This window comes from Dermacentor silvarum, chromosome 5, assembly GCF_013339745.2.
Source record: "Dermacentor silvarum isolate Dsil-2018 chromosome 5, BIME_Dsil_1.4, whole genome shotgun sequence".
Lineage (NCBI taxonomy): Eukaryota > Metazoa > Arthropoda > Arachnida > Ixodida > Ixodidae > Dermacentor > Dermacentor silvarum.
Window position 1 is genome coordinate 49,950,467 of NC_051158.1, and position 15,065 is coordinate 49,965,531.

The following is a 15,065-nucleotide window of genomic DNA, read 5'->3' on the forward strand; positions in this document are numbered from 1 at the left end:
TTCCAAGCTGTGTCTTTCTTTTAGAATGCAACGTGTTGCTTTCATGTCGATAAGCACTTAACTAAGTAAAGTAAACGTTGTATCTGTTACATCACGGGAGCTGCAGGGGCAAATTGTTGGTTGTAGTGCACATGGGCGCGGTAGTAGTAGTAGTAATAGCAGCAAAAGAATTACGAGTGCAAGTATAGGAGAGAGCTGGTAGTAGTAACTACGAGCTCACGTAAACTATACTATAGAAACGAGCCCCTTGTTCAGTCTTCGAAGCGAATATCTCGGTGATCGGAGAATCTTGTGAGCAATTTGCAACTATTATAATAGTTTTCCTCTTGAAAAACGGTCAAACGCAGGAGGTGTGGTCGACGATGAACGGCAACAAGTACCTACGGCAAGCTTTGTCCTTCGCCAAAGGCGACCGATGGAAGTTCGCGAGGCGGTCCGTCTCGCCGGCCTTCACTGCGTCGAAGATGCGAAAGGTCAGAGCACGTGTTCCCATGTATATAGGGAGTCCCAACTACCTTGGGCCGAGATTTAAAAATACGCAAATACCACGTAGCTGGACAGAACCAAGGTAATGTTTTCCGTGGCGTGGAGATACTCAGATAATTGTTTTTGCATTCCACCTAAGGACATGATCAGTCTTCATTAACTAATAAATTTCTCAAATATTATAATTACGTGAAAACTGTCAGTTAGAAAATTGTAGAGCAATATGAAAAACTCCCGATATTGGTTACTGTTGCTCAATACGTTCTACATAAAGGTGCTTTTGCGAGCGTGAAAGAAGCCTGCGAATACACGAAAAGTGCCCCGAACGGCCAGTCGTGGGGCAGATTTGAGTGTATTCGCGGGCTTTTCTAAAGAAAAAACTTGTATTTAGCACGTATTGAGCAACAGGAGGCTGTATCGGGAGTTTTTCATTTTGCTTTGCCATTTTCACATTGACAATTTTCATCTGATTATAATATTTGTGAAGATGATTATTTCATTAGGACCGAATGTGTAATTAGTCGGAATGCATGAAATAAACCGAGTATCTCCAAGCAACGGCAAACCTTACCTTGGTTCTGTCCAGCTACGTGGCATTTACATATTTTTGAATCTTGGTGCATGATAGTTCGGACACCCTGTATAGAGTGCGTGTGTGTCAGCGTGTTTGATTTTTCTTTTTCTGGAGGTGAAGTGGGTTTGCTGTTTGCTTGTTGAATTGTGTTTGATTTTTGTGGGGGAGGTGGGGTGTTTGCGTTTGCTTGTAACCTTGTGTTAATGCGGTTGTTCTGTGTTTGTGGGGTGTATTTGTGTTAAATTTTGCGTTTGTATAGGTGTATGTGTTTTTGTTTGTGTCGCGACGAAGACGCGAAAGGTGAGAGCACGTGTTTCCATGTATATACATTTTGCGCGTGTTTGCCTGTTTGATTTTTTGGTGGGAGGGGTGTCTGCGTTTTCATTTGCTCTCGGTATATTCGCGTAGGTGTTTGTGGCTTCATCTATGTGTGTTCTCGCGCGGGACGCATGTGTTTGGTCTCGAGCTTGATGCCACTTGCAGATGGTGGGCGGAATGGCCAACACTGTGGACTGCTTCCTGGATCTGCTGCAAGCGCGGTGCCAAGAAGCGGTCGACGGAGAAGCCAACGTGCACCCGCTTCTCGGTTCGCTCGCCTTCGACGTCGTTGCCGAGACGGCGTGCGGACTCTATCTCGACGTGCAACACAAGCCCGACCAACAGTACTTCAACTCGGCCAGGTCTTACATGATGAACATCGTCGAAAACGCTTACCAGAGGACTGGCCGTGAGTACAGAGGCATGAGGAAGATTTCCAGGCTGGTAGATATCGGTAAACTAACCGCGGTATCTACAACTGAGCGTGCACTTTATTAACGCGACACGGTTAAGGCGTCGCAGAAAAATCCGGCGTTGGCGTCGGTGTTGGCCTTGGCGTGGATGTTGGCGTCCGTGGCGGAGAAAATCATTCCGAACCACCCCGACAACGCGCAGGCGCTCCGCGTGGTGGAAGGTGTTAGTAAATAAAAAAATTGAATTTCTCACAGTGAAATCCGTCAGAAAAATCGTAAAGTACGACTTAAGCTCAACCTACAGACATGGTCGCGTCGCACTGTTATTTGAACGTACGAGAAAACACAATTCGGTTACGAGCACGCTCAAACACACACCCCTTTGGCCAGCATTTCTGCCAGACCAACAGGGGCGCGCTCGGGTATAGTTTACTTGCGAAAATCTTATCCAGATGGCGCTCGCATCCTCGGCAGGTCAAATTGGGACTTGGCCTGCCTAACGCATTTTGGACTCGCGTACGCGTCGGGGCAATAGGAATCAATTAATAAAATAATAAAAAAAAAGGTCCGAGGGCCTTCGCATTTTAATATAAGACAACTTATATTGTCCCAGGAAAAACGTCTTCCTAGCAATACATTTCTGTTTAAAAGTGATGCCGACTTTATGGGGATCGGTGTAGGCTTGGCCTTTGTAAACTGGCTTTCCCACCTTTAGTGTTACAGTGAAGCCTACTCAAAGCAAAATGTGATGCGAACGGGTTCCGATAAAGCTATCGCGTTCCATTTTTAAAGGCGAAGCTCAAGTGTCCTCCAGTTTTTTTTATTGTTCATCATCATCATCATCATCCTATATTTATGTCCACTGCAGGACGAAGGCCTCTCTCTCCCTGCGATCTCCAATTACCCATGTCTTGCGCTAGCGTATTCCAACTTGCGCCTGCAAATTTCCTAACTTCATCAACCCATCTGGTTTTCTGCCGACCTCGACTGCGCTTGCGTTCCCTTGGTATCCATTCTGTAACCATAATGGTCCACCGGTTATCCATCCTACGCATTACATGGCCTGCCCAGCTCCATTTCTTCCGCTTAATGCCAACTAGAATATCGGCTATCCCCGTTTGTTCTCTGATCCACACCACTCTCTTCCTTTCTCTTAACGTTAGTCCGAAGATTTTCGTTCCATCGTTTCGTGCGGTCCTTAACTTGTTCTCGAGCTTCTTATTGTTATTGGTATTCATATCTTTATTGCGATATCAATTATATGGACACTTCAGGTGCATTGGAGAGGAGGCGTTTACGGGAATATGAGGCATTGCTAAAATCGGTATGAGCCTTTCATTGTCTTACCTAATGGACACACTTAATTTTGAAGAAATTTCAAGGAAATCCACCCTGCATGAACGCGCTCGGGAAAGGGCTCATCGTCGATTACCGATTCTAGCGTGAGGGCTTCCAAAGCCGAGGCGAAACGTCAGCGAAGAGCCGCGGACCCCGATTTGATGGAGCGTGATGTTGAGGCCAAACGTCAGCGTCCTGTAGCCTTCCAGGAACCCGACAATGGTGGTGCACGCCTCGGCAACGCTAACACCAACTTCCCCGGTAGGACGGCCAGGTTTCAACGCGAGTTTCTCGACCAGAACTTTGGAACGAGCTGCAGTACGTGTAACCGGTTGTGGTTCGAGCAGAACGTGGTTCTTGCCAGCGCAATGTTTAGCATCCGCTTTGAAACGGGGTGATAGCAAAAATGACCAACCTCACTCCTGAAAACATTCAGGGGCATTTATGTCTGTAGCCATTTTCATACGCTTAACTTCATCAGTAACAGTACACATTTGGCTTTATTCCGGGTTATTTTCTTGCCCCACCAATTTTTCGGTTTTCTTTAACGTGTTTCCACTGTAGTTAAACTTATGTTGCCCCAGTTGTTGTTAAAGCTTAACGCCTCTTACAAGCCTACCGCTTCCACTTTATTACTATCTCTATGTACACTCTGAAACCCTGACGGCATGTACAGAATGGTTCCTGCAACATTTGAACTCACTAACCGGAGCACGGTGACATCTTCGTCTGAAGAAAACATGCACTGCGTTCCAATGCGCTTCTTGGTCATTCTTGCAACGTAGAGGTGGTTGAGAAACACAACGTTCACTCTAAGATGCATGCGGGAACACCTGCTTACACAAATTTTCGGTAACGCATTGCCATAGAGTGTTACCTAAAGCACTGCCATCTTCAGGCGTGGAGTGGTGCTGCCAGTGCCGGATTAAGGTGGGGGCCATTGGTGCTGCAGCCCCGGGTCCCCAACTTTCAGGGGCCCCGCTCGACCATTTCTGGAAAAGAAAGTTGCTGAGCGTGCTTGCTGCCCACGTTGTCATCGAAAACCGACAGCAGTGGCAGCTTCTAGACAGCCATCGCGTTGGTTTCGGCGAATGCCCCGAGCTCGGCTCCGGTCTTTTCGGTACAGGGCATTTCGGCGAAACATAACTCTGAACAAGCACCAAAACTCCTTAAGGTATGCCTTTACCATACAAAAAATTATAAATTGTGTAAGCAACAAATAAAGCTTCAGATTACAATGTCCTAAAAGTAGCAACAAGCACAATAATCACTTGCAGACGCGAGAGAATCGCCAGAAGGACATGTAAGTCAGATAATGGCCGTTAAATAACACTAGAAATCATGCGAAGAAATTAGTTTCCCGAACCCAGAAAGGTTATGTATATTTTATCACTAATCAGCGAACGTAACATGGTGGGCTTCGAAAAATTCAGCATCTAAACCAGTCGTCGTCATCGTCATCATAGTCGTCATTAGGATCCCAAGGATGCAGTAAGCCCCGGGCCCAAAAATTTCTTAATCCGGCACTGGGTGCTGCCATCTGCTTTAGAAAGCACCGGGAACTCCAACTAAAAATTCGCCAACGACTATACGGGATGAAGACGGTAACGTCTTTGAAAGGGATGATGCGCTGCGGTACATCAGAGACGTTATTAGGGACAACTTCGGCACAAGATAAAGTGTAGTTCGGACTCAAATAGGTCCGGAAACAATAGAGAAGCATGAGACATCAAAATTTAGCACAGAAACTTTTACCGGAAAAAAGTAGAAAAAGGTGTCCCTAATAACATAACCGCAGGACCCGACGAAATGACATAGAGCTAATAATAGTCTCGGTCCAACGAACAAGGCACTGCTGACTGATGTCATAAAGGTAGTGATTAAAAGGAAGAAAATTTCGATTGGATGGCGTGAAATCAAGATGAACCTCATCTACAAAGGCAAAAGGGATAAGGATAAGACGAGCTCGTACGTGCCAGTTACAGTAACGTCGGTGATATATAGAATGGCAATGCAAGCCATAAAATTAGAACTGTCGAAGTGGGTGAAAAAAAAATTATGTACGGAGGGAACTGCAGAATGGGTTCAGACCAGGCACACGCTCAGAGGATAGTATGTTTGTACTGACTCGGTGCATAGAGATTTCATTAACTCAGAATTGACCTTTATGGACAGCATTTCTAGACATTTGGATAGCCTACGACAGCGTAGATAAGGAATTCTTTTGGGATATTGTGAAGCCCAAATGCATAGGTGAGGATTTCGTGGAGATGCTGTGGTAGACAAATGTAGACAACCGAGTACAAATTGTATGGGAAGGCCGAAAATGAAATTAATTCGCTTAAGTTCATCAAGGACTGGACCAAGTACGTTTTTTGTCTCCACTGTTCTTCACGCTTAATGTTGATCGCACAGAAACACGACTGGAAGACAGTGGATGAGGGTTTCATTTATCGTACATGCGTGACGGGCAAATGGTGCTAAAGAAGGTCCCCGTACTGATGCATGCGTAGGACATACTGCTACTAGCAGGCGATGGAAGAGATTTACAGACACTTACGAATATCTGTGGCAACGCAGTGACAAATCTAGGTCTTAAGTTTAGCACAGAGGAATCGGGAATATTGATCTTTAATGAAGAGACGAGTAATTAATTGGTTGGTGCCAATTCAACGGCCAGTCATACCTATAGTGAAATGACGCAAAATTCAAGAATTCCTTTGTTTGAGCCCAGCGGAGATTTACGCTGGCGAAATGCTCAGAATTGAAATTAGGGTTATTTACAATAATGAGGCTGTTTAGAGCCTCATTATATGATGAAGCCTCAATATGAGCAGCTGTCTTTTAAAGGGTACTGATATTTCCCTGTTTGAAAAAGTGTACGGTCTGCATGTTCTTTTTCACTTTAGAATACAGTGCATTGGGCGAGGGGGAGGGGGAAGCGCTGTTTCACAATATTGTAGTTGGGACGTAGTGTCACACTTAAGTTTCCGGCTACTTCTCCTTGGATTACTGAAATAGCAAGGCTATTACGTATGGCGTTCGAAGGTAAGGGTCTACTGCTGGTGCATTGCTTGTGTCGTTCCATTGCAACCACCTCACACGTCACTAATGTAGACGGAAAAGTGCAAAAGCAGAATTTTAAAAGAAATTTACTTTTTGTCTTCCTTTGTCACGTCGCAGAGTTCTTTTCTGGGGTGAAAAGCATCTCGTCTATCACGTGCATGCTCGAGCTGAAGTTTGGCTGCGAACCCCTCACGGCTCTAGCGCGCAAGGCAGAGCCCATCGCTCAGCTTAGGGAACGGGAGCAAAGCGTAAGTCCGGCTTTCCAAGTCCACCAAACACAGACACACTCGTAGTCAAACGTAGAGGTTCGAATGATTGGTTTGATCTCATTTATTCGACGATGGTTGAAAATCCCAGAAACCAAATGCAACTCCGTCAAACGGGCAAATACAAGTGTTGCGTGAGTAGGCGTAACTTGAAATTAAAAAAAAGAACACAATGCTCGATCGATAAGTCGTGAAAATCTGGGTGTTTCTCCAGAAATATTCATCTGTCCGACAGTGGAATAATGTGACAGGGCGCGATAGAAGTTCAGCATACTTGCATGGGAAAAAACGTAACATGATCTATGTTAATGGGGTCTCACAAGTAAGGTTCACAGGTTACGTGTTATGATGGAAAGCTGTTTGAAATGTACTGGAGTTTGCAGCAAAGCAAAATGCACCATTGCATGCTTTATACGACGGCTGCGTGGCCAAGTTCCCATTCATTCGTTCATTTCTTCTTTCTTTCCTCTTTTCTTTTTTTCCTTCTTTGTTCCTTTGCAGCTGGCGCGTCCAGATGTAATCCAGAGTCTCCTGGATGCAAAAGTTCCCCAGGAACTCCTCAGATTGCACGAATTTCGTGAGCGAACCAACGACAAAGGCGAGTAAGAACGATTCACGAACATGTGCTTATTTCATCTTTTTTTTTTTTTTTTTTTTTTGCCCTCGTCATGTCAATTCAAACACCTCATCTGAAGTGGCAAAGCCTGTATATAGGCGAGCCCACACAATCAGCTCCATTAAAATATTTCAGCCTCTTTCAGGAACACGATCTACATGCAACTCAAATTTGTTTCAGGAGCACACACGGCGGATCGAGGCAGAACTGCGGTGCAAGCAGATCTAGACTTGTCCGAGCACAAGCACGCGATTGTTTATTGAATTTGGGGATTCATTGCGGCATGAGACGCTGCCATGTTCACGAAAGATTATCGTCATGAAATTCTGCATACTGTATAGGGGCGTCCTTGTTTAAAATCTGTCTAAGTGTTGGAGGTGGTTTAGGGGCTCTGTAAGCCCGCGCACGCTATCTTTAGATCCATGGCTCAGCGGTGCTAGAGAAAGGAGTCGTTAGTGCGCTATCAAGCTTTTTTACTAACCTCCGAGTAAGAAGTTACTAACTCCATTTTCACTAGCCCTCTATCCAGTCCAGATTTTGAAGTACAACTATGGGCCGTCCAATGGGCCCACTGGGAGCCGCCCACAATGGGCCCGAAGTGGGAGCCGCCCGCTACGCGCAAGTGCACGTTCCGAAGGACCTCAATAAAGTTTTTCCCATTTCCATTTTCATTTCCAATCCTATCGCAGAAAGGCAAAGCGAGCGGCCTGAACTATAGTTTGTTCTGGCCTGCTAGTCTGCCTTGAGGAAAGAGGATGGTGAAATAAAGGAGCGAAGATCGATTACAATTAAGAGAAGCAGGTGCACAAATGCAAGCTTCTAAGGCCACGAATCTAGCCCCGTGCTGTATTTACAATGAGGCAAATAGCCGAAAACAAATTCTTCAGATAGGTATTTGCTCGCTTCTGTTTTCATCGCGTTAACGCCCGACGAATGCAAAGCGTGTACGCAAGTGGCTCTGGCACCTGACAGGTTTTACTATTTGGGCCAGTGTCACTGTAATCTATGAGGTGTCTGTAGCGTGTGGTGAAAGCGACACCAAGGCGAATTCGGTGCACCATACTTCTTTTGATGCGTTTTAGCGTGTGAAGCATTTAAAACTACATTTCTGGGCCCCACTTAAGCAAACGCGGTGGCGTCGATCTGGCATGGGTGCAGTGGTCAAAGGTATACTGACACCCAATATTCATCATTATGCGATTCCCTGTAAAAAAAAAACGCAGTGAATGAGCTCTCTGTACAGAAGTGCCTGAAGGACACCTGTGATTTCGAAACAATGTATTGATGCGAAAGCGACAAATTGCCCATTGAGCAAAAAAAAGCCAACGTTTGTAGTCTGTAGCTGCGAAATGGCACCTATATTATAATGTCCCATTGGCTGCGACGCCACGTCACGAGCGTGCCTCGACGGAGCAAAGCGGCCGTGAGGGAACCCCTGCTGCTCCAGTAGCACGCGACGTGTTTCAAATGGGGAGAGGGCATCGCCACGACGCCACGTCACCATCGATTTCGCTCTCGGAATTTGGCGCGCCTTCCATATCTCTCTCTCATGCCGACTGGGTTTAACTGCTACGCGCCTGCCAGCCTTCGTGGCCGCTGCTGCTTCCTCAGTCGCTCGTCGCGCAAGACATCGGTGGCATGACGCAGGATGACGTTGGCCCCGCAGGCTACTGCTGCTTGCTGGCTCAGGCAGCACGTGCCACTATGGTACGAGAGCAAATCAGAAAGTCCTTGCCCTGTATTTTGTAGCCAAAAATATGGCTGTAAATGCGAAGTCAACATATCCATTCCAAGCGGTGGACCTTTATTGGGCGGGCCCGGTCTTATCTGCCGGTAGCTCCACCGCACGGCGCTGCTGTCAGTTGTTGAATATGGCGGTAGTGCTTCACACGTCGACGGCGTACGAGCAACGAAGTGTGATTCGTTTGCTGTGGAGCAAGGGACGAACGCCCATCTAAATCCACACCGAAATTCAACCCACGCATGGGGAATGGCTGCCCATGTATGGGGAAAGGTGTCTTGCTTTGAGAAGCGTGAGGTAGTGGTGTTGTGAGTTCGCAAAAGGCCGTGAAGATAAGACAACCAAGACAGCAGTCCGACTGTGGTTCCCCAGTCAGCCGGACGAATTCTACCGGAGGAGCATCTCAAATTAAGTGCTACAATGGGACAAATGTCTGAACCGGTGCGAGAACTATGTGGACTGGCACTCGATCACCGCTAGCACAATTACAACGTTCCTCTCACTTATCGCACCGATTACACAATGACTTCAGCTACGCCCCTGTCTACGGCACCACTAATGCTTTTAACTACTCGTCACTCCCACGTGCCATACGACTGTGGAATGATCTTCTAAACAGTATCGCCCTTCAGCGTAATCACAATAAATTTCGCGAGCTTCTCATCAACCATTTCACTGATAATGCTTAGCTGTTCCATTTGCTCCCATGTTTCATGCATCCCCCCCCCCCTTTTTTTTTTTCAAAGTGATGCTGTTGCATTAGACTCTGTTCGTTATCCCAACTAGTACCGGTAAACTGCGTAGTCTGTTTCACTACGCTTCATTCGATCTGTCCAACACGCTGTTGAATTTCTTTTATGTTTCAAACTTGCCTATTCATCTGACATACATATCACTAGTTTTTTACTTGGCCATTTTTTTTGCTGTTGTTCATTTTGTTCTGCTTGTTCTTACTGGCTTTGATGTTAACCCAATTTGTTCCTACTTTGTTCTTACTTTGTATCGCCCCCCCCCCCCTTACACAATGCCTCTGCGAGGCCTGTAAGGTACTTGTAAATAAATAAATAAGTAAATAAATAAATAAATAAATAAATAAATAAATAAAAATAGCGTAAGGTACGTCGAATAGTACGTATATTGTAATTATCTGTATGTAAATCCTTTTGGCTAATAAAAAATAGGGCCAAAGACTTTCTGACTCGCCCTCATATATTGCTCTCAGCGCATAACTCGAAGGGCCGCTCAGCGGCGTTCAGTTGGACATTATAATGATCTGACATTCACAACTCATAAGTGCCATTTCGCTCCTACACAGGACAAACATCGGCTTTTTCGCCTAATTGGCCATTTGACGCTTTCGCATCAAAACATGTCGAATTGTATAGCTATTAGCATAGGCGTTTCTTCCAAGGGAGCACACCATTTTCTGTGCGGGCAACCGGTGTGGCCGCTTTTAGATCTACTGTGCACGAAATGATGATTCAGTGTGTATCATTCCTCTACTCAAGGGACAGGGACCTCAGTGTAATGAATGCATGCATTGCACGTTGAGCAGACCTATAGTGTCCTTGTTGCCTAAAAGCACGAAAGACAACGTCAATGAACCCTCAAACACAGTTCAAAACGTTGTGGAGAAGTGTTTTATGCTTGCACGCGGACGTGTTGCGTATGCTATTTGTTTCGATTGGATCGTCATGCTTCCGAAACCGGTCTTTAAATAAAAGTGGCATGCTCTATAAAATTTTATACCCTTCAGGGCATACTGTGTTCCTCAACAATGATCAATCTCAGATCAACGAAGCGTTAAGTGAATAAAGTAGGTGTAACCTTTTGGTGGCCATTGTTCGCTAACTAGATGAGTCCCAAATGGGCGAAATTTCTCTAAGATTGCAGTCGTTATTCCTTGCTGCTAATCCCTTCGTCGTTCTTCCTACAGGAGACTTCGTGATGCCGCTGAGAGATGTGGCAACCAACACCGCCACTGTGCTTATTGCTGGGTAAGTATATAATGCTCGGCGCCGCCAATTTTGCCTGTCTAAAAGCGTCGTTCTCTAGAGCACCTTAAGAATATGCATTTCAGCTTCTCTGTGACATGAAGGGAGACCCTAAGGAGGAATATTTCATTCAGCTTCATCAGTAAATTATGCGCCTGTGACAGCAAAACAGTGACTGAGAAGCCAACATGAGTGGAGCCTTCGTAAGCCAGAGAAGGTGCGAAAACAAAAGACAGGTCGTGACAGCACCGTGAAGTTTGCTGCCACGTCATGAATTTTGATAGCCACTAATTAAGTCTAGCCATGCTAGCTATGACGTCATGAATGTTGACCTGGTCTAATCGAGTTAGTTAAGTGTGCATAAATACAAGAAAGCCATCAGGTACACTGGTTTCAAATTCATTATTATGCAATTTCGAGGAACTCTGCCTCAAAGAGAATAAGAAAACATTCTTGTGCTGGCCAGTTTGGCGGAGCTAAAAAAATTATAACCAGTCGCTTGTTTACCTTTAGCACTGAGAGATATAAAAAACAAAAACAAACCATATACAAGCGTATCAAATGACCTCTTATTACATATTCTTGCGTATAACTAGTTCTTCAAACTAGCCCTTGAGGTTATGTTTATTTCAAGGCTTCTTCTCTTTTCAAAGAACTCTCAAGTGAGACCACATTGCCAGCGCATATCTAGCAGCAAGATCCCGGCACAATAACATACCAAATTAACGGTGATTGTGCACACTACAGATAATTTCGGCACTGCAGTAAAGAATTATGCGTGCAAGACACATGCGGCGCATCATTTCACGAAAACATATTTTATATATGGCCAACTTGTTTCCTCTGTTGCGCAATTATTGGCGAGACATGTGCTCATACTCACCACTTTCATTTATCATTCGCACTTCTCATTGTTAACCGGACACTTCATCACACAACTCGGCTTTCGCAATCTTTTCTGTTCTTTGCAATAATTTCTGCTCGTTTTTTTTCAATGTGCTAAGCCTATCTCCTCGTCCATTTTTCTGGGAAAGCTGAGCCCTCCAGCTGGCCCTACTGAAATGTAACAGGCTGTTTTCTGTTGTAACGTGTACTGTTTGAAATCAACGGCAGCGCAGCCATCCTTTCAAAAGCCCCTTCCCCACGCCCTTTCGCTATCGCAGATGAATGTCTGCCTTTTTGAAGGTTTTCGCTCTCCCTCTCTCCACACACGACTCTATTGTTATCGTAGTTCGGGAGTGAAGTTGCTATATAAACGGCTGTCCGTAGCCTCCGTTATTTCTATGGCGTGCAGATCTGCCGGTGCGATCCCAAAGGCCACGGGCAGCCAAGTAAGGCAGTTGGCCTGACCAAAGACAAGGTCGCTTGTAACCTTGGCTTCAGCCCCTAACGTCTTTTTCTCGGTAATGTTCTTCACTTCAAGTTTGAATCTTCCTGTGGACCTCTATCTGGTTTGCATTATTACATTCAACAAATTTATCAGGGGCTCAGTCGCAATATCCGTAGCAGCTTTATGTATTCATATTGTTACGGAAGGATAGGAGGCAAGAGAAGAAGAAGATCGAGAGACACTGGCTGCTGCGTGTTGTTGCTGGTCACCCATCTTGACCACGCTAACCCTACTCGTGTATATATTGTAAATACATCCAGTCTTACTCCCAACATCCCCGTAACATATTGGTGGAGGTGCTGGGTACCAAGGCTGGAAACGGAGCTCCGCAGTGGACGTCGTATCACCGTCCCCACCATGACTGACGGTGAGCACGCGGGTTCAATGTCGTTGCCGCCTCCAACGTCACCGTCGCCAACGACGTCGTCGTCCCCATCGGTTGTGGTTGTACAAGCCAAGGATCCCGGAACTTTCTGTGGGACCGATGGCGCCGACGTTGAAGAGTGGCTGGCCATGTACGAACGCGTGAGTGGAGTCAACAGATGGGACCCTACGCTTAGCTAGCCAACGTGTTGTTGTACCTAAGAGGCACGGCAAAGGTGTGGTACGAAAACCATGAAGAGGAGCTGACCAGCTGGCACCAATGCAAAGAGAAGCTAAAAGAGTTGTTTGGCCAACCAGCCGGCCGTAAGATTGCCGCAAAGCAGGAACTCACCTCCCGTGCCCAATCCCCCACTGCCTTCTGCGAGGCTACAAGTGGACCACCTGTCTTTGCTATCTTGACGACGCTATTGTTTTTTCTCCCACGTTCAGCAGCCACCTTACGCGACTCGCTGCAATTCTTGCGGTCTTCCGAAAAGCCGGCCTTCAGCTGAACTCCACGAAATGCCAATTCGGGCGCCGTCAGATTACCGTGTTGGGACATCTCGTTAATGCAACCGGTGTACAACCAGATCCGGATAAAGTTCGCGCCGTTCGCAGTTTTCCTGTGCCTCGTTCTGCTTCTGACGTGCGCTGCTTCGTCGGCCTGTGCTCTTACTTTCGACGTTTCGTCAAAAACTTCACTGACGTTGCTCGCCCTTTGACAGATCTTCTGCAGAAGAACGCGCCTTTCTCGTGGGGCCCGGAGCAGGCTCACGCGTTCGCCGCTCTCATCGGCTTTCTGACCACCCCTCCCATACTTGCCCACTTTGATCCATCTGCACCGACCGAAGTCCACACTGACGCCAGCGGCCACGGCATCGGTGCTGTTCTCGCCCAGCAGCAGAATGGTACCGAGTGCGTGATAGCATACGCCAGCCGCCTGCTGTCACCTTCTGAGAGGAATTACTCCATCACCGAGCGTGAGTGCTTGGCTTTAGTGTGGGCTGTCGCCAAGTTCCGGCCATATTTGTACGGCCACACGTTTTCGGTCATTACAGACCACCATGCCCTCTGCTGGCTGTCTTCCCTCCGGGACCCGACGGGACGGCTTGGTCGCTGGGCTTTGCGGCTCCAGGAATTTTCTTTTATTGTCATCTACAAGTCTGGACGTCTGCACAAGGACGCTGACTGCCTCTCTCGTCATCCCGTGGATCCTCCTGATCCTGTTGCACATGATCCGGAGACCTGCTTGTTGGCTTTCACTGACATGTGCGACATGCGCGCTGCACAACATCGCGACGAGTCCTTGCAGGCCATCATCGCCGGAGTGCAATCTGGCAGCACCGACGGCCCGTGCCGCATATTCGTGCTGCACGACAGCATCCTCTACCGCCGCAATATCAACCCTGAGGGCTCTGAGTTTCTCCTTGTCATTCCTCGTCATCTACAATCCGTCGTTCTCGAACAACTTCACGATGCACCAACGGCGGGACACGTTGGAGTTTTGCGCACATACGACCGCGTACGACGCCGGTTCTTCTGGCCGGGACTCTACCGCTCTGTGCGTCGTTATGTCGCAACTTGCGAATTGTGTCAGCGCCGGAAAAAACTTCCCCTGCCACCTGTCGGCCGACTCCTTCCAATTGAAGTTCCCTCTCAACCTTTCTATCGCGTAGGCCTTGACCTGCTTGGCCCTTTTCCAACGACGACTAGAGGGAATAAGTGGATCGCCGTCGCTACCGATTACGCGACACGCTACGCGATAACCAAGGCGTTGCCGACTAGTTGCGCAACTGACGTCGCAGATTTTCTCCTCCATGACGTCATCCTCCACCACGGTGCACCTCGACAGTTACTTACCGACCGCGGCCGCTCGTTCTTGTCTCGAGTTGTTGACGACCTCCTCCGCTCTTGTGCCAGAGAGCATAAGCTGTCCACCGCCTACCACCCACAAACGAACGGTCTTACGGAACGGCTCAACCGAACACTCACAGAGATGATGTCGATGTACGTCTCCAATGATCACCGCGACTGGGACGCCACGCTGGCCTACGCCACTTTCACGTGTAACTCGTCCAGACATGACACCGCAGGATATTCACCCTTTTATCTTTTGTATGGTCGCGACCCTACATTGCCTTTTGACACCATCCTACCTTCTGTGCCACGTGCTACAAATGAGTACGCTCGTGAAGTCATCGATCGCGCTCACATGGCGCGTCAAGTCGCCCGATCTCGTCTGTTGGCCTCTCAGGATATACAAAAAGAGCGGTACGATCGGCACCATCGCGATGTTATGTTCGCCCCATGTGCTTGGGTGCTCCTCTGGTCACCATGTCGTTGTGTCGGTCTCTCCCAGAAGCTTCTCTCTCGCTACACAGGGCCTTATGAAGTCCTACGTCAAGTTGACGACGTCAATTACGAGATCTCGCCGTTACAGTTTAATCCGTCCTCAAGTCCGACGCCAGTTGACATCGTGCACGTTTCGCGGTTGAAGCCA

The 15,065-nt window shown here is 47.2% G+C and overlaps 1 protein-coding gene across 1 annotated transcript in view; it reads left to right on the plus strand.

Moving 5' to 3' along the window:
• The window catches only part of LOC119453378 (cytochrome P450 6B5-like), a 45,541-nt gene that overhangs the window by 15,820 nt on the left and 14,656 nt on the right, over positions 1–15,065 (plus strand). Inside the window, exons 5-9 of the mRNA XM_037715421.2 lie at positions 348–473; positions 1,544–1,787; positions 6,313–6,443; positions 6,963–7,059; positions 10,755–10,815. Of these exons, the coding sequence (XP_037571349.1) occupies positions 348–473; positions 1,544–1,787; positions 6,313–6,443; positions 6,963–7,059; positions 10,755–10,815 (659 nt within the window). The remainder of the gene's footprint in view (positions 1–347; positions 474–1,543; positions 1,788–6,312; positions 6,444–6,962; positions 7,060–10,754; positions 10,816–15,065) is intronic.